Genomic DNA, 19,977 nt, shown 5'->3' on the forward strand with positions numbered 1-19,977 from the left:
TGACCGGCCACCAGCTGGATGTAACTCCATTCCCTACCACTCTTTGGGCTCGGCTGTCCATCCAGCTGTTAACCCAGGGCAGAGCACACCCATCCAAGCCAGGAGCAGCCAGTTTCTCAAGGAGAATGCTGTGGGAGACAGTGTCAAAGGCTTTACTAAGGTCCAGGTAGACAACACCCACAGCCGTTCCCTCAGCCACTAGGTGAGTCATCTTGTCATAGAAGGAGATCAGGTTCATCAAGCAGCACCTGCCTTTCACAACCCTATATTGGTGGGGCCTGATCACCTGGATGTCCTGCACGTGCTGTGTGATAGCACACATGATGATCTGCTCCGTAACCTTCCCTGGCACCGAGGGCAGGCTGATGGGCCTGAAATTTCCCAGATCCTCCTTCCCGCCCTTCTTGTAGATGGGTGTCACACTGGCCAACCTCCAGCCTTCTGGAACCTTCCCACTTTGCCAGGACTGTTGATAAATGATGGAGAGCACCTTGGCAAGCTCCTCTGCCAGCTCCCTCAGTACCCTCAGCTGGGTTCCATCTGGCCCCACAGACTTGTGGCGTCTAAGCAAAGCAGCAGGTCACCGACCATCTCCCGGCCTGTGGGGACTTTATTCTGCTCCTTCTCATGCCTGTCTTCCAGCTCAGGGGGCTGAGTACCCAGAGGGTAACTGGTCTTGCTATTAAAGACTGAAGCAAAGAAAACATTGAGTACCTGTCCTGGTTTCAGCTGGGACAGAGTTAATTTTCTCCTCAGTAGCTGGTGCAGTGCTGGGTGTTGGCTCTGATCTGAGAACAATGTTGACAGGACACTGATGTTTTCAGTCGTTGCTGGGTGATGCTTACACTAAGTCAAGGACTTTTCGGTTTCTCAGGCCCTGCCAGCCAAAGGGATGGAGGCACACAAGAAACTGGGAGGGGGCACAGCCAGGACAGGTGACCTGAACTAGCCAAAGGGATATTCCATACCACATGGCATCACACTGAGTATATAAACTGGGGGAAGAAGAAGGAAGGGGGGACATTTGGCATTATGGCGTTTGTCTTCCCGAGTAACCATTAGCGTGAAGGAGCCCGGCTGTCCTGGAGATGGCTGAACCCCTGCCTGCCCATGGGAAGCAGTGAATTAATTCCTTGTTTTGCTTTGTTTGCATGCATGGATTTTTCTTTACCTATTTAATTGTTCTTATCTCAACCTTTGAGTTTCTCCCTTTTACTTCTCCGATTCTCCCCCTCATCCCACTGTGGGGGAGTGAGCGAGCGGTTGCGTGGGGCTTAGTTGCTGCCTGGGGTTAAACCATGACAGCACCTCAGCCTTTTCCTCATCCTTTGTGGCAATATTCCCTCCTCCCCTTCCAATAAAGGATGAAGATTATCATTGCCGCCCCTTTTGTTTCTAATGTATGTGTACATTTTTTTGGGGGTGGGGGGGTGGCATGGTTGTTGGGGTTTTCTTTGTTATCACTTTGCAACAGTGGCCACCCTGAGTTCTAGCAGGGCTTTTGCCTTTCTAATCTTCCCTCTGCCTAACCTCAGACATCTTTACAGTCCTCCTGAGTTGCCTGCCCCTTCTACCAAAGGTTGTAAATGCTCTTTTTTCCTGAGTTCCAGCAAAATCTCTGTTCAGCCTTTTTTTTTTTTTTTGCTTCAATTCCCAGCATTTAAAGAATGTAGCACAGTGTGCACACAAGATATTCTGTTCCAATCAATCTTATTTTGAAATGCCTGTTAATTGCACAGCCCTATTCTTTCATCATGTATCCAAGGGGAATGCATGAATTGTTGTAACAGAGCAGGCGCTGTAACCACCCACCTTCACTTCCTGCATTATGGATACCGTGGATGCAAGCTAAATGATATTTGTGGTAACAAGCCAGTTTCTGACAAGAGTACCCTGTTCATCTCATTTTGTACTTTCCAGAATTCATTTTTATGAAAAAACATAAACCATCACACCCACTGGTCTCTTCAGGTCAAATGAGGCCAATGGGAGATATCACAGGGAAGTTTTACATTCTTACACCCACTCTGGGGTTTCATGCTCCAGGGCTGTCAGATCAGAAGCCTTCACTGATATCATATGTTCGGTTTGGGGCTTCTTGTGTGTGTGCTTTTTTGTTTGTTTGTTTTGACTTATTTTTTAGTTGAAAGATGAAACATTATTCCATCACAAACGAAGTACTTTTAGCCACCCATAGCAGGAGGCAGCTGCCTTTGTCACTAACCATTTTCCTTGATATAACAAAAGATGGGTTCCCAGTAGAGACTAACTCAGTGTTTGCACAATTTTCTGAGGGAGGAGGGGTGTATGGATCCATCTCCCTTTTGCAACTAAGCTCAATTTTGTAACACTTCATACCACTGCTACTTCCATCATTGATCTTACCGAGTATCCAGGAGTCCTACACTTACTGCACATACATGCCAGAACCCCATTATGTGTGTAATTTATGGACTATATGAACCAAAATAACACCCATTTTTAGGGAAAACTTCCATAACAGCCTTAATTCAATGAGCTGATCTGTATTTCTTTATCCATGTGTATTGGGCACCATCAATAAAAAGACTTTGCTATCCTACCAACTAATGCAAATCAATTTAATTTCAATCAACCAGATTGTGTAAGTAAACACAACGGTGAGGTGCAGAGGACAACATACAGAAACTGCAAGAGCATAAGACAACTGCTGGATTCCAGATGGGATCAAATAGGTCATAGGCATATAGAATGGTAGAAGCAAGACTTGTAACTCAAGACTTTTTTGTGAGGTACTGGCATATGCTTAAATACAGGATAACAAACAGGTTTCTGTCTGCACAGAGAAGTAATCACACATGTCCTAAAGCTGCCAGCATCAGTGGCAAGTGGTACTGCAAATGAAGACAAAAATAACTTCAAACGTTTTCAGATCTGCACTGATCATTAATTTATTTTGTTCATCTGAATAACACAACTTTTGAAGTTGACATCTGGAATCCAAACAAACTAAATAACTATCTAGGTTAGACTAGTTATGGGTTGGGGAACTCTGTTGAAATATACAATATGTATATTGTACGAAGTTCAATTTCAAGCCTTCCTCCCTAACAAAGCAAAACAAAAAATCTTGTGAAGGGTTTTGGGGGTTTACTGTGAGACTGTTTCACTAGTAATAGTGAATTTTTATTTATAGACCATTGCTGACAATTCATTATTGAAAAAAAATCCAACTTTTTTTAAAAAATAGCTTGACAACACTTCAGAATCTTCTTCTGGGATTGTGTATTTTCAGTTCCAAATGAAAATTTGACTTACTGCCAAGAGTTTCAGAATCACACGTTAGTTTAAGCCCTGTTTGTATTCTTCTGCAATTCCACTCTGTAAATATCCATAAGATACTTCTAGAATATATTCAAAAGGTTAAGAGCTACTCAGAAATAACCATGGGTTACGCTAAATAAGGTAAAATATGCTAGCTGATTAGGAAAAGTAAAGAAGAGAGAAATAAAATAATCATTATCTAGTATATAATGGTCACGGGTATCTTTGTACTTTCTGTATCTATGTACTTACGAAAGCGTTTATATCCACATCCACCAAGGTAGAAGAATTAATGAGAACATGGTATCTGGCGAAACATACTGCAACAAGGTCAGACCTAAAGAAAGGTTTTGCTATTTAAAATGGGATATGATACAGGGTATCACATCACATGATACAGATAAATGGGATACAGTCTTGGTCCTGGTAACAGCTACAATTTTTTCCGTCCTCATAGGGCCACTTACATCAGCCTGACCAGAACGCAGAACATAGGCCTGATACCAATAGGGGTTTCAATTAGTTTCAAAGTTGCAAAACCTACCTCATGCTTTCAGATTGAACTTGCGTAGGAGGCCAACAAAGCTATTACTGCCCTTTAAAATTACATAATCCAAGCCTGGGATGCTTAAGGAGCATCTTCTGTAGCACAGAATCTGGATCACTCTCCCAGATGTGTGGAAGCCGCATTCGATTCCTCCTCTGCCCAAGAACACTCAACCTCACCTCTCCTGGGAAGAGCCGTTCACTGCCATGCTAGTTGGGTCTGCTTTCGGACAATACAATCTCCACTTCCTTACCATAGCTGCTCCTCTCGGAATGATTTCTTCGAGATAAAAGTTGATGTGTTTTCAGAAAGGTCAGGAATTTATAACTTCGGTGCCAGGTGTATCTCGACAATTTTAACCATTGAAAAGTCAGCCCTCTCTTCCCAGTTCTTCTCTGAACCGCTTGCATGCTCAGTGGAAGGAAAGGGACTTCATCAAGGACAAACAGTTGCATCCTCAGAGAGTTACGGACTGCAATGTGAAAACGCTACCTGCTGTCCCACTGAAATAATTAGACTACAGAGGAATGCTTAGATTTTAGATTACCATTGTTAGATAAGACATATTACTTCAGGTAATAAACAAATCTGGCCAGGAGTCTGAAGAAAGAAGTTTTGGACTCTCATGTCTACTCCTATAAACATTTCTGAATTTTAATGTTAGTCACATACTGTGTAGACAGCTTATGCACACTGAGATCCTATTACCATACTCAGGACCAATATCTCTTTTAGATAAATTTAGAGTTTAGACATACAACATTTTACTGTATGATCGAGTGCCTGGCTGTTAAGGCAATGCTATTTCCCACAGTAGGTTCACAAATGCCATTGTAGTTCCCTTGAGTACCATCAGCATGGGATGCTCTTTGAGGTTTCACCCCCTCTAGAGCCTCTGCGGTGATGAGGCACAAGTAAATCTGCAGTTTCGGTTCTGGATGTGAAGCACTCTGTGCTTCAGGCAGTTCTGCTACTCTCATCATTGGACCTTCAGAGCACTGAAGGAGAACCAGGTATGGCACTCCAGACTCGTGTCACAGCACTCCCACTGAACACAGTAGGCGCTACCATTTTTTCAATCCCATTTGTTCCAGTAAACTCTATTTTGCCTCAGGTACCTCCTGGCTTTGGGTTTTTTTGTGGCTGGGGAAGAGCTGGTGTGTTGGTTTGGGTCTGGGCATTTTAGTTTTAGTTTGGTGGGGGTTTTTTTGCCTTAGATAAGTAGCTTTAGAGACAACTTCAGTAAAGCACCTGTTGGTTCATGTGAAGAAGCTGCTGTCAGGTCCAGCTAGGCTTTCTGCTACAGTTATCGACTGACTGGAGCACACAAAACCTGCTGATTTGAGCTACATGTCACATACCAAGCATCACCTGCTGTTCACAGATCAGCTACATTCCCTCTATTTTTTAACACCTTTTACCTGGCATTATATTGCTAAAGAATTCAAAGCAGATAAATTTATCAGAAATATAATCTTTAGTCACATTCTCAATGTGTTTAGCCATTGTGTTCATGAAGAGATTTTACTCATTTGATCAATTTAATTTCCTTATCAAGTATGTATTTTAAAAACGAGCTGCTAGTTTTACACCACTTCTCTATATTACTGCAAAGTTAATGTTTTATTTTAATAGGATTGGTTTTATATCAGCAATTTCATTAAGTGTGTTTTGCTTTACTGGGCATCCATCCAAGAGCCCAGATAACTAATCTCTAAAAAGTGACCTACATACTTAACCATTGTGCTCATTCATAAGGGACACTAATTAAATCATATTTTCTGTTTGATCTATCCACAATTTCTCTTGTGCAAGTGTGTAAATCCTTATACTTCAGTCATTTTTTCTGTATATGACAATTTTTTCAAGAGTAATTCAGACAGATAAAATTGCCCTGTATCCTAAAAAAACCCTAAGTTTATGTTCACACTGTTAATCTTTTTCCTGCGTCCTAAAAACAGTCTTTATGCAGTGCATAACAAACCCATGTAAGCAGTAGGTTTATTTTCTTAGAATTGCAGCAAAGGTGGGCATTGATATCAGATTTGTTACACAGTCTGCTCTAAACTGATTCTTCCAAACTCTTTAGACTGGCTGTACAGTTGAAACCTTTACAGGGGGCAGAAGAGCGGGTGAGGAAATGCTTTGGCCAGACTGAAAGTTTGTTACGAAACTTTAGAGCACAGCTTTGATAATTTTGAGGGTGCCCTTCCTCCTGGGAAGAACCCTTTCCTACTTTCGATTTTGAGCATATGCCTTTATTTTACCTTCGTACACTCAAAAAAGCTCTTCAACATCTCTGTAGCCATTCTCTTAGTGTGAAGTGTGTATGAAAAAGAATAACAAGTTCCATTGCCAAAGGTGGAAGCTGACACTCTTTCCAGAGAAAAATTCAAACCTGAACATTGTTACCTAGAGGCAGCTAGCTCAAATACTACAAGAGCCATCACTTTGAGAGAAGACTTTGAAAAACCAACTAAAAGGAGTTGATAGAGAGCGATACCTGCAGAAATAAATATAACTTGTTCAAGTTCCCTTATCTCTGGTTTTGGGCAAACGTCCAGTAGAGAGCTGAGGTTCTGTTGTCAGTCATTTATTAAGGAGACCTGGTACCAGTGTGCCACTAGGAGATGGCTCTGACCCGAGGCCTGCAGATCCTGCAGTGCTATTTGCACTGGTTTCTGCTCTCCCCCCACGTTTCCAAGTCAGACAGTGAGACCTCTGCTGTCAGTAAAAGAAAAGAGCTCAGCTGTGTTATGAGGGAGAAAACTATTTCTGATCCCTAGGGTGCTAATGGGAGATGCAGGAGACCAAGCAGAAGCCTTTAGCCAATATTTTAGTCCTGGAAACACTTAAGAAATGCAGCATTTATTTCATTCTAGAAATAAAGAGGTGGTGGGGGATGCACACACAGAAGGGCTTTGTCTGTGAAACCAGCTGATCTACTCAAACAGCAAGAGCTGATGTTAAATGTTGCTTGAGCGTAACGTTTTAACCTCAGGAATGCTCCACTCTGGGGAAGATACACACAACCAGAGCTAACATCGGCCAAGCCAGCTATGCTGAGAGCAGCCGGGACAGCCGGTCAGCTTGGTAAGCTCTGCAGCCAAACGCTACCGCGAGAGCAGATACTGACCCTTCTCGGACTGCCTCAGTTGCAACACAAACTTTAAGAGCAGCTTTAAACCCTGACCAAATTAACATTACATTTATGACTGGAAACTGCATGGTATTACTAACTGATTTAACTGTTAATTATAGAAATATGTCAATTAGTATCTTAGTACCAACAACTCTGAAACCACATCTCATTTTTTTCATAGAACAGGCCCATTAACTTACAATATGGAAATTTATTTGTTGTTCTAGATCTTGAGATCACATCTCATGTATTTGGCTAACTCTATTGAATGAGGAAAAAAAATTCTGTTTAAGTGCTCAGTTCATGGGACTTATGGAAAAACACTACACATTCTTGCATAGTCTATGCGTACAGACAGACACTTGCAGACTTGACTATAGAATGGAATACTAAATATCCGTGGTTGTAATGCAGAAGTAATGTATTAGAAAAGTGAAATCTATCTAGTCTGAAGAATGGCTTTTCTTCATCACTGTGCCTTTTATCTTTTCCTGGTTTTTGTATTCCCACTTTTTATCCAACGCACCCCCTTCCATTTCCAAAATGGTATTTCCATGTCTGGATTAAAATTGTAATATTTGCTTTCCCCTTCACACCATGATGTTTCAAAAGATAGCTACATTTTTTATTGTATTTCATTTTTGTGACCTAGAATTAGTAACTACTGTGCTTCAATAGCAGCATTTGTAGTATCATTTTAAAGTATTCAGGTAACATTCTATGACTATTAGAATTTATATAGATCAAGATTAAATAACTATTATTTTCTCTTTCATTAAATGGGACTTGGTCAAAAAGACACTACAAATGGAAAATCTGTCAATACAATTATTTTTTCCTGTTAGAAGGCTATCAAATTACAAATCACTTATAACTACATTAACATAGGAACAGCATGAAAAGTTTGTGTCCTTAATAGCCGCAGAACACAGACGCAGAAGAAGTTCTATACTTCTGTAACATCCTTTGGTTTCTTGGTTTGGACGTAAAGTCTAGACATTTATACTCCACAAGGTGTCACTGTAAAACAGCTGGAAAAAATCACGTCTTTTTGTTTCAGACTTAATCCGAAAGGTCGGAAACGACTAGCATTTCAAATTTAACACTGAGCTACCAGACTCTACTCAAGCTACTGCAACGCAACAGTAAAGGCAGTGTTGTTTTTTTTTTCTTGTAAATAGCGTATTTCAAAGCCAGTCTATTTTTAACCCATTTGCCTAGCTGAAGTGTGCAAAAATTGTCAGCAACCGTTTAAAATCTGGGACAACATCCAGCAAGTATTTTATCAGGATACATTCCACTGCCCTTCAGTCAACTACTGTTGGCTTAGTGAAAAGGCAGAGAACAACTTCAGACCCAAAGGCTTGGGTCTGCAAGGTATTTAAGCTTTTTAATAAAACACACTTTCTCTATAAACATATTGTCCTTTCAAATAAATATGGTGTATTCCATAGGAATTTCAAAATTCCCCCAAATACGAATAGTTATCAGTGATAAAACTAACGAAATCTCATGGTTCACCTGTAGTTGGTGAATTAATGCTCTGGAATCTAACGAGAGAATTCCAAGTTAGTTTTCTTGTATCTAACAAAACTTACATTGTAGGTTTTTTTTTAGTTAAAGTCCATGCCTTCTTTGGTAATCACCTATTCTCATGAACTTGTGAGATAGCTTTGACACATCTATCAACTTTAATTGAACCTGACCGTCAGGTTCAAAACATATTGGAAGAAATCAGACACATACATGAGTGTTTAGCTGTCATTTCACAGGAAGCAAGAATAGCATTTCAGGAAAGTGAAAATATTTATGAGAAAAGACACAGAATGTATGGAACAGATCTGTTATGAGGGAGATAGATATCGGTGACAATTTACACAAAATACAACAATAGAAACTGGAAGCAATTTTGAAGTGTTAATGCTTTTCAGCCTCTGCTCAATACAGCAGAGCTCTCGCCCCTGCATAGACCGATAGGATTCTTACACAGAAAATACAGAAATGAAACAAACAAAAGTCCAACGTGCAAATTGACAATACCTGCCTGCTTGTGTTACTCTGTAACACTACAGCTTTTCAAACACTTTGTTTACTCTATCCTGATTTTTTTTTTTTTCAGTTTCTCCCTGGTCCTATTTCATGTTAGGCCCATTTCTAATAGACATGCTTCAGAAAAGCTAATTAGGTCAGGCTTCAAATGACAGAAACAGCAGAATGTCTATTTTGGAGATCTCAACACATTTTGTTACCCACTTGTGTCAAGAAGGCTGCAGCTCCAGGCTCATGCCCAGATCTTTGAATTAACTGACAACTTCACTGGTAAAGAGGCAAGTGTGTAAGGATTTAGGCATTTCCTTGTTGGTACAGCAGCTGACAAAGTTCTGAAAGCTTACAGTTCATGACCAGGATCTTTGAGAATCTAGTTCTTCAAAACCAACTTCATCAAGCAAAACACCTCAGTATGCATTAAAGTTGTTTGCGTTTCTCTCACTTTGTAAGAATTAATGAAAGCTAGAAATGCAATAAATACCTTGCTGAAATTTTAAAAAATAATATATTTAAGAGAACTACTTTAGAAGAAGCAGATCCTATGGTCCAGGCTGGTCTTGTTAAACAGCTCTGCTGCAGCCTGCAGTCCTTAGCTGGTATGAGCACAAACACATTGGGGGGGGGGGGGGGGGGATGGGGGGGGCGTGGATCATAAAAATGAAACCATTAAAAGCCTCATTCAAGACCATTTGGAAATTATATTTTTGAAACCACAAAAGAAAAACAATGACTTGGCTAGGTAACCAGATTTCTGAATTGTGACATTTTTACAGTTGTAATTCCGTTCACAAGATGTATTAATCACACCCGATTCCACTGATATGGCTATTAATGGAGAGGAAAAACCTCAGCAGTTACCATAACAATGACACTTCCTTCACTGTTTTTTCCATTCAAGTCATACAGAACACAATGAAGTTATTTTTTTCCTTAGTCTACACACAGCATTCAACTCTCACATTACCCTCCTTCACTTTGAGACTTTGTACACAACTTCTGTTTCGTAACTATAACAAGCGAGTTGCAAGAAGGAACGTCTACGTGAGAAGCAGCAAAAAAGAGAAACCTGAGAAAACAGACTAGCAAAGATTCATTAGACAGAAGAATAAACAGATTTTTGCTGCCTGCCATTGCCAGTCTGCATGAGATAATATCAAATAGCCCTATAAATTAAGTCATTTTTTTTTCAGTTTTTAAATTAAGCAAATACTAGTACTAACACAGATTTTGCTGGAATAATGAAATCATCATTATCACTCATCCAGAAAAGCTTCACAGTGCCTTTGAGAAAAAAAAAATACTCATCTCCAACTACATTAAACCTACTCCCTATAAGACAATATTTTATACAGGAATGCTGGCAATCAAAATGCAGCTACTTCTATCAGCTGCTTAACAGCTCAGCATTCAACACATTCTTGTCATGTACACACCCACACACAAAACACAAAGTAGATAAAACAGAAAAAAAGTGTGGGCAAAATGAGTCAACCCAAACCAGAAGCTGAGCAGACCCATTTGTTTTCTTCGAAGTGATACTTCATTTAGAAGATCACACACTGATGTCTGCAGGATCAGCAGACAGATCAGCAAATACGTTTTATGAGAATGGAAGGAAAACGCTGGAGGAACAAGTGGGAGACAATAAAAGCTTGCACTCCTGAGGATTGTATTAATGCCAGAAAAAAAATCTACAATTATTCTTGCAGAAAGAAAATTCCATGGGAACTAACAATTGAAAAAAAAACCAAAGAAATCTAACTCACACCTACTCACACAATACACTTATTTCAATCCTTTTTTTCCCCAGATCACAACAGCTGAAGCTGTTTTAGACAGTCAAGAGACAGCTCTGCCTGGATAGCCTAGAGATTTCTCGTTATAACTCTGCTCCCCACTCCATTTAGTTGGGGAAGAAAACTGCTTGACTCAAAGCTGTACCTTAAGAGGAAGCTGGATATTACATTCCTCATCACCTACAACTCTAGGAGGTTGAAGACATTTTTCAAGAGACCATTTCCCCTGAGCTACAGTAGATTTTACATTTAAAAAAAAACCAAACACCACAATCCATGCAGTCTTGTGTAAAGTAGAGGTTGATCCTCTATCCGTCTCAAAAAAATTTGCGAACAGTTGTGTGGTTTCAGGAAGGGAGAACAGTTTCATACCATAGAGACACAGTTTTCTTACAGAAAGCAAACCACAGTTATTGCAGCCTTTTTTCTCATATTTAAAAAAAAAATAAATCCTGGCTCTGATAAATCAAAGCTTGGACAGTGCTCAAATTCTCTTGTTACAAACAAAATCAGATTCATCTAATATTTCTGCACTACGAATAATACTGTGTTCAAAAGGCCTCTCTCCAGCACTGCATCAAGAGCCCTGCTCCACAGACCTGAACTGGAATCAAATTCCTGGGGAAATTATATTGGTTATCCAAAGCTCAGAGCTATGTTTTTATTAGAGAAGTAGATTCTTCCCAGCCTTGTCAAATGAGACTGTGACGCAGCCACTGAGTAAGATAATTAAGACTAAACACCTCTTCCGTTGCTGTTTGTACATTCTTGGCAACTCTGAGAGTAGAAACAGCACCAAATCGTGGGAAAAAGCATTAAAACTAACACCACACACATGCCATGAGACAGAAGGTGGTTTTTGATCTTGCAGTCAAGTTCTCTGGAAAGAGAACTGAACCCAAAGCCTGGTTCAACTTGAGATCTGTAGTAGTAAGATGGGGACAGCGGGCAAGCCCCAGTACTCACATGAAGCACAACAGCCACTGATACTGTGTTTCCTTAGGTATGTGATTGACGGCCACATCACAGACATTTCACAAAAATTAAGCTAATTTGCACACTTGCACTGTACAGTTTTAGGTGATAATACTAGGAAAAAGGATGTATCTATCATTTACGTGAAGAATGAGAGGTGAAGATGCTCAAAGGGACAGGTTTTCCAGCCATTGTCAATGAAGGAAACACTCTGAGCTCAGTATCTGATCCACTTGGTAATTCTCTGCAAACAGACTGTTTGGCCTGTGGGTGAACGAGAAATAGTCACAAAGTGAAGAGACAAACAAAATACAGAAAGCAGTTTCCTTTTTCCCATCAATGTGTATCCTCAGAAAAAAGATCAGTAACTGATTTTGATAAAAACCTAAGAAACTCAACACAATCATTATAAACTGACCTTTTCATGGTCTGGTATCCAGAATGTGGGTGCCATTATACAAGCACAGGCAGTACAGCCCCTAAAATGTGCTAGTGTCACCTCCCAAGAACTTTGGCAGTTAATGAATTCAGGCCCTAATAAAATTTCAGTTTTCTTCCATGACGAGTAATAAGTAATGATGAATAGTTCCAGCCATCTTCACTTCTTCTGCCCTTGGAGAGAGCACTAGCAAGCGCAGGTCTTACATGCACAAATGCAAGCTAGACGGACAGCAAGTTGAAAGAAAAATTATCTTCTCATTCATAGCACATGTGCATCTACTCTGGATTCCAGTGCTGACATAAATTTAGAAACATGATACTGACATAGGATAAAATGACACTTTAAAGAGAAAAAATAAACTGAAGGAAGACTTAATATGATTTACTTTCCTTTGTAATCTAAACTAATTTGTATACCCTAGCATATATCTTTATCTATCACTTTACTCATCAGATGCACTGCTTGAACAGTGTATCAGAGATATCACAGACCCAGGCTCCAGCAGTCCCACCTCACCTAAGTATTTTGGTACATATCTCATGTAAGATTTTGGTATTACTTCTCTGATAAATCCCAGTGGTACGCTGACTTTTCCTTTAAATCTTCATTTAATCTCAGGGAAGTTTCTCACAAAGTTTTCTATGTACATCTCAAACCAATTTAGAGCTGAATTTAATGTTTTAAGTAGTAATTCTTGCAGTACCAATTTAACAACAAATTCTTGGCCTTTGTGCAGACCTGTCTTTGCTCATTTTCAAATGCTATTTCCTTCACCACAAGATGCATCTTGGTTCTAATGTACCAACTGTACATCTTAAATGTTCTTATTCACCAACAAAATCACTCAATGTCACTATAAAATACAGAAATTTCTAATTCTGTCAAAATTAATGCTATATCAAATTAAATTACTGAGAATGAAATAATACGTCATAAACTTTTCTTTTTTCCTAGTCTTGGTCTAAAAGGACACATGCCAAGAGCATTTGGGTTTAGCTCCCATTATTAACAAACCACCACCCCCAAGTCATTATTTATATAAAATTAATTATTAACCAAATGTTTTTGAAGTATTAGCAAAGAAATTACTGTAGACTACATATAGGAGGAATCCTTGTCTGTACCACAGCTCAGATTTCTAACTACAGTTACTACCAGATACAGATGTTGGGAAGATAAAGGTAAGTTTTTACTGGAGAGACATCCACCACATGCCCAAGTTTCTTTCTGCTTAAATTTCAAAATCCCTTGAGAGTCAGGAGCAATAACTACCTGTAACAGAAAAAAAGATTCTAGTGACAGAGCCACAACAAACAATTTGATGGACACTTTTGTTGCAGTCTAGAGGCTGTGACATGGACCTGCAGACTGTACCCATCCTGTCCAACTTTAAGTGCTAAAGTCAGCAGAAGTCAAAGGTTCTGTTAAAGATGTATTTTCTCACAGTGATACAGGTATTTCAAAGTTTACTTTACTTTTGTTCCAGACCTGCAGCAAAGATTGTGGGCCAAAAGGCAGCCCATTTCCTTTTTAAACCAACTGATACAACTGTGGGAAGTGAGAGAGAATACCTCTTCTTACAAATGGTCTCAACTGGGTACCTAGCAGGATTTTCAGAAGATTTGAGAAAGTTATCCTGTGTATTTCAAGTAATTTGGGAAACCTAAAAAAACCCCCAAGAACAACAAAAACAAACAAACAAACAAAAAGCACCACAAAACACACACACACATAAAAAAAGGTCATCCCCACCCCACCCCAACAATGTCAGAGTGAAGACTGGGTTAAATGTGAGTTCAGTTTAAGTGAAGAAGTTTCAGCGGCTTTAGTAATGGTATGATTCCATCCCTCCCCCACTCCACACACACACACTCCCCCTATAAAGCCAGTTAAGCAGGAACTACACCTTTCTTCCTACCACATCAGTAAGCTAGCTCCAGCAAAGCTCCCGAATACTCTGCTCAAAGACTGTACTGGCCAACAAACAATTAGATCATCCCTGAATTAAAGAAATACCCAGGATCAATTTTGCATAAGCATTATTTTCTTTCAAAGCACAATGGAAAGTTGGCACATACTGCATTTACCAGAACTGTAATATGGCTTAAGCGTGGGTTTATTTTAAAAAATCTTCAGCTCTCACCTATAAGCTATTCTGCAACCCTGTGAATCAGCAGATAGTTACTGTTTATTGGAAAGCTTCCTTCTCTAAGTCACCTTTACCTCCTCTCAGTACTTTGCACAGTGTGAGAAGAATTACACCATCAGCCTTCACTATAGGCAAGTGTTCAGAATCTAGAACACAAAATATTCAGGATGCAAAATTGAATTTTGAAATACAGACTTCTAACAAATCAAATTTCCTACAGAAAATTTCAGTAAATTGCAGCCATATAACAGGCAGCTTCTTTCAAGTATTTACAATATACTTAGCGTCACGTCACGAGTTTAGGTATGCCTTTTTTCCTTTGTCCTCTTCCAAATACCCATGGGTTTTAAAGCATCTCAAATAACCAGGTATTTAAAGGAAATCAGACACTACACAGGTTAAACAACATAGTTCTATTAAAAACTATCTTTAACCATGGCACTCAGTGACAGCAATACAATACTCCTTTTCTGCAAAGCAACTAATATAAAAATATGCCATAAAATCATCTCTAGACTAGTATACTAGTACATACATGTAATCATAACATTCTTTTATAAACTCTTTCCTGAGATACCTTGGGTTGTTTGATTTTCTTGTATTACTGGATGCATTATCTTTTATGATTCATCTAAAACAATTGTAAAATATTTCATATGTGCAGGACGCTCAGTAACATGTAAAAAGTAGTATGTAAATATATGGCAAAGAAACAGCTCTTAGAAATTACGTGCTCTTTCACTTTGTTACATTTTTTTAACATTTGGCTCCTTGGGAGATGGAAGGGAGGAGCATGAGAGACCTGAAATTAGAGCTATGGATTGACAAAAAGCAGAAATGCATTTCAGGAATGTTAGGAGTTGGAATATAATATAAATGACACAAAGAGAAAGCCATAATTCATGTTGGCTATGTATTGCCTTATAAAGCAACTGGACATACTTTAGTCAGTTCACAGTATAATAAATATTTTCACTAATCTGTTTCGGAAGAGCCAATGTTTTTTAGGGTTTCAAGCTCCTCTGTAAGTTTCTTGTTCTGAACTTCTAGCACTGCAACACGACTCTCCAGACATTTTATGTATTCTTTCTTCCGACGACGACATTCTTTAGCAGCTTCCCTGCAAAAAGCAGAAGTAAAAAGTGCAAACAAAAAAGCCATTTGCATGCCATTAGAAAGCTCAGCAGAGTGTGGAGACTATGACAGAATTCCAAGTTTTGGAATAGCTCCCAAATGAGTCTGAAAACACTAAGCAAAACTGGGTTCCACAAGGGCCTCAAGTGTCTCGTTCTCAAGTTCATATGGCAATCTGTAGAATTGCTTCCTCTCATGCCTTGATTAAAGTTCATAATAAACGAGGTCCAAATGAAAGACAGTTACTCTGCTTTATGACAATAAAGATCTTTGAGGGCCTTGAGTTCCTCAATGAGAGTCTTGTTTTGGTTTTCAAGCACAGCCACACGATTTTCAAGACATTTGACATATTCTTTCTTCTTTCTGCGACATTCTCTGGCAGCTTCCCTGGAACCAATACAAGGCAAATGACTACAGGAACAGCCACAATATGGCAAAGACTGGATAAATGAAACTACCTGCAATCCCCGCAGTTCCACAATAACACCACCAACAACAACCAACAACCACCATTTGATTGCACAAACAGAACAGCAAATAACAGCCATAAGCAATAACATCGTTAACATACAATTCAAAACAACTAGAACTCGAAACAAATTCAGCATCAACAAATACAAAGATGGAATTAATAACACACAGAGGAACTGAGAAAAGCAGCAAGCAAATGATAACATATTGACTTGAATTCCACTAAACATTAAGACTGAAAGCAGCATTTCTTCTTCCAGTCACATTCCATTTTGTGCGCTTATCAGGAGCATCATCATCTGCAATCAAAATCTTAAAACCAAAGCCAAAGAATTTCCTTTCAGAAAATACAAGCATAACACTACTCTCTTCAGATAAAAAGCTAGATGCCAATCTTACAACTTGCTGTAATTTTATTACCTTAACGTAACAATCTACAGTAAAGTTTAAGTCCAAAAAAATACAATTTATTAGCATTTTAGAACTCTCCACCTGGGCACATTTCGGTCACATGTGTCTGGGGGTTTTTTTTGCTGCCGGCAAATGGCAGCCTGAAGCCATTATCATAGCTCTGCTCAGATTTCTGTTATATTGAAACTAAACACTTTAGGTAGTATTTTCAGAAGCATGTCACTGAACATGCATTCGTTCCAGAAGTTGTTTTAGAAGTGGAAGTCCACTCCTTTAACATCTTGGAACGCAACAAATTGTGAGTGTGTAACTTTCCAGCGAGTTATATGAGAGATAACATAGATACTAGTTCTAAAACTGAAGAGAGGAGAAACAAAAGGGAGGCACAACAATGCAATGATCCTCACGAGTAATTTAAAATAAAGGACAGGCATGAGAGCAAAGCAATACCATTAATTCAATCATAAAGCAAGTAGCTATTCAGTGAATTTAAGATCTGCATAACAGACTATTTCTTCCATTAAACTAACTGCCATTGATAGTGGTGGCTACACACTCAAAAAAGGAAAGAGTTCTCTAAGAACAAGAAGAATGCACAGAGAAAGACTGGCATTTACAGCATACAGTCAAGTCCATGTAAACTAATTAAAAAAAATAAATATATAGTCACCTCACACAACATGCCTCACAAAATGACAGAAGCACTGCACAATAACTTATCCCAGTAGTCAGCTATTTAGGAAAGTCTATAATTATCATTCCATCCTTGAATAAGTCCTCTTCACAGCATCATTAATGGACAGCTGCTAATGAGATTCTCAGATATTTTCCTAAGCAATTTTTTGCTGGGATGTTTTAGAATGACCAAACCCCTACCGGTCATTTTACTGTCAGTAGGAGTGGCAGGGAGAAATTTCAACAATAAGTATACCTCCATATCATCACAAAAATTATCAGAAAGGAACAACACTGATTTCTGAATTACCATAATATTTCTGAACTAATCATCCATGGTGGTATGGTCAACTCTAATTTTGCAGAGTTAACAGCCAATATTCAATGCTATAAGGATGTGGGACGACTGACAAAGAATTCCTTGCCTTCCCTTCGTCAATCACAGGCAGTGCTCATGACCTTAAGAAGAAAACTTAATTAGAATGTTTTGGGCTTGTGGTTGTTTTTTTGTTGTTGTTTTTTTTTCCAACACTGACTATTAAATGTTGCACAGTCTTACCTATTTTTCATAAGTCTCAGCTCTCTCTTGCGTGTTGCCTCTTCTGCCAGTTGCTGAGGGCTATGCAAAGTCCCTGGCGAGGCTGCCATTACCACTCCCTGAGGTAAGGTAGTAGTGGGAGTCCGAATCTGGTAAGCCGGCATGTCTCCAGTGGCAGCTGCATAAAATAACCATATTTAAAACTTGATGGTAAAAAAGAACAAAGCGAAAGTCTCTCTGGAAATAAAAGATTTCTGTTGATGAGTCATCCAGCATCCCTGCTACATAAAATATTTCACAGGCCTGTAATGTCACAACTGTATTTGTTACCTTACTAGCATTTACTTCCATGCTGCAAAATAAGTTATCTAAATTGCTCTAGTATGTGGCCCCACTAGCCAGCCAGTCTGAAGCCTATGAAAGCTTCCACATGGCTCTCGTCAGACCACGTAGGGAAAGCTGTTTGGGAAACACTGTCGGAGCATCCACACTTATTTCCTGTTTGCACAATCCCATAAGAAGAGGTCCTGCTGTTGCAGCCACTGAGGTTTTATATGGTACTCCTGTCCTCTAACAGAGGTTTTAGGAATCAGCTTGCTTCAGAAGTCAACTTTCTCCTCCTTTGCTATGATAGCAACAGGACCAGCCCTTGGAACCCTGTGAGAGCTGCTGTTACCAAAATGAAAAGGAACAGACAAGTGCTCATGGTGAACAGGAGTATGTTCTTTGAGCAAAAGGACCACATATAGGATGCTACAGCATTAGCAGGCAAGAGGAGGTAGTGGTGGTTGCACAGGAAGGGATGTAGCTACACAGTAAATTGCAGTGCAAAAGTGCAGATCCAGCTCCTGAGCCCACCAGTTTTGAGCTCTCCCCAAGCTACGAGCAGATCTGAAATCTGACGTTATTTGGAACCAATACCTTTCTGATAGTCTCACCTTATTTCTTTTATTTCTAAGGAACTTTATCCCTACATGACGCACCCCAACTTTAAAACACTGCGAAAGTCCTAAGTACTTGTACCTTGTCTGACATAGAAAAAAGTATCCCTCTTCAAATTATAAGCAAGTATTTTTCCTACTCCTTTCCACAAACATTTTATATTATCACAGAACAAAACTTCAAATTATCATTAAAGCAACTGAACATACTGAAACATGAACATACAAACTGAACATTCAAAGATGAAATTTCAGGGGCTGTTATGTTATAGTTGAAGTCTTTAAAGCAATATTCAAATGATGGAAAAACTTGTGTCATGGTTTAACATCAGCCAGCAACTAAGCATCACACAGCCACTCAGTCACTCCCCACCTCACCCCAGGGGTGGGATGGAGGAGAGAATCAGAAAGGTTAGAGTAAGAAAACTCATGGATTGAGATGAGAATAGTTTAGTAATTGAAAATAAAATAAAAATAACAATCATAAACTGTAATGAAAAGGAAAATAACAACAACAAAAAAAGAGAAATAAACCCCCAGAAAAAGAAATGATGCAAATGAAAAACAATTGCTCACCACCAAATGACAGATGCCCAGCCAGTTCTGGAGCAGCAGCCCCCAGCCAGCTTTCCCCCTAGTTTATGTACTGCGCATGACATCATGTGGTATGGAATATCCCTTTGGTCAGTTGGGGTCAGCCTTCCAGGCTGTGTCCCCTCCCAGCTTCTTGAGCACCCCCAGCCTCCTCGCTGGCCAGGCAGTATGAGGAGCTGAGAAGTCCTTGACTTGGTATAAGCACTGCTCAGCAATAACTAAAACATCAGCGTGTTATCAACATTATTTTTGTTCTAAATCCAAAAGACAGCACTATACCAGCTACTAGGAAGAAAATTAACTCTGTCCCAGCCAAAACCAGGACAACTTGGAAAAATAAAATGTAGCCAAACACATTTTGAGGGGGCTGATGGGTAAAGCAGTAAAGAGACATCAGTCAACTACAGGGGGAAAATCCCCCAAATCTAAATTTTATACAAAAACTATCATTATTAAGTTAATGCAGTGCTTTATTAATTAAATAAAAAAGATCAAGCTGTGTTTAGACTACAAATCTACTGCCACGTCCTGAAATCATTGTTAGCTTAAACACTTTGTACTTCCCCGCCACCTCAGTCCTGCAGGTAGAAGTGTTTGCGATATTACAAAATGAACTGGACCAGTGAACTGACCTGGGTTACAGATAATCCCCTGGGGCTGGGGGTAGGGAGACAGAATTCAGCCCAGGACAGCCCTGTGAGCACTAACAGGCAGCCACTATGAATACAGGGCTTGGTCTTCTTGTACATCTGGAAGAGAATTACTTAACCCCTTCTTTAAGTTCTCCACATCTCTTAGCAGTCCCGGCTA

The 19,977-nt window shown here is 39.4% G+C and overlaps 1 protein-coding gene across 9 annotated transcripts in view; it reads right to left on the bottom strand.

Moving 5' to 3' along the window:
- Positions 1-9,719: 9,719 nt before the first annotated feature.
- CREM (cAMP responsive element modulator) overlaps positions 9,720-19,977 on the bottom strand; it is a 41,028-nt gene continuing 30,770 nt past the window's right edge. For 5 of the 9 annotated variants that reach the window (XM_080384349.1, XM_080384351.1, XM_080384353.1 and 2 more), the window contains 2 exons: positions 17,654-17,810; positions 15,298-15,924 (listed from right to left, as the gene is read on the bottom strand). In XM_080384349.1, the coding sequence (XP_080240475.1) occupies positions 15,780-15,924; positions 17,654-17,810 (302 nt within the window). In that variant the 3' untranslated portion in view covers positions 15,298-15,779. The other 4 variants (XM_080384357.1, XM_080384355.1, XM_080384350.1 and 1 more) reach the window with 3 other exon arrangements.

The sequence above is a fragment of the Falco punctatus genome (genome assembly GCF_963210335.1).
Source record: "Falco punctatus genome assembly, chromosome: 4".
Lineage (NCBI taxonomy): Eukaryota > Metazoa > Chordata > Aves > Falconiformes > Falconidae > Falco > Falco punctatus.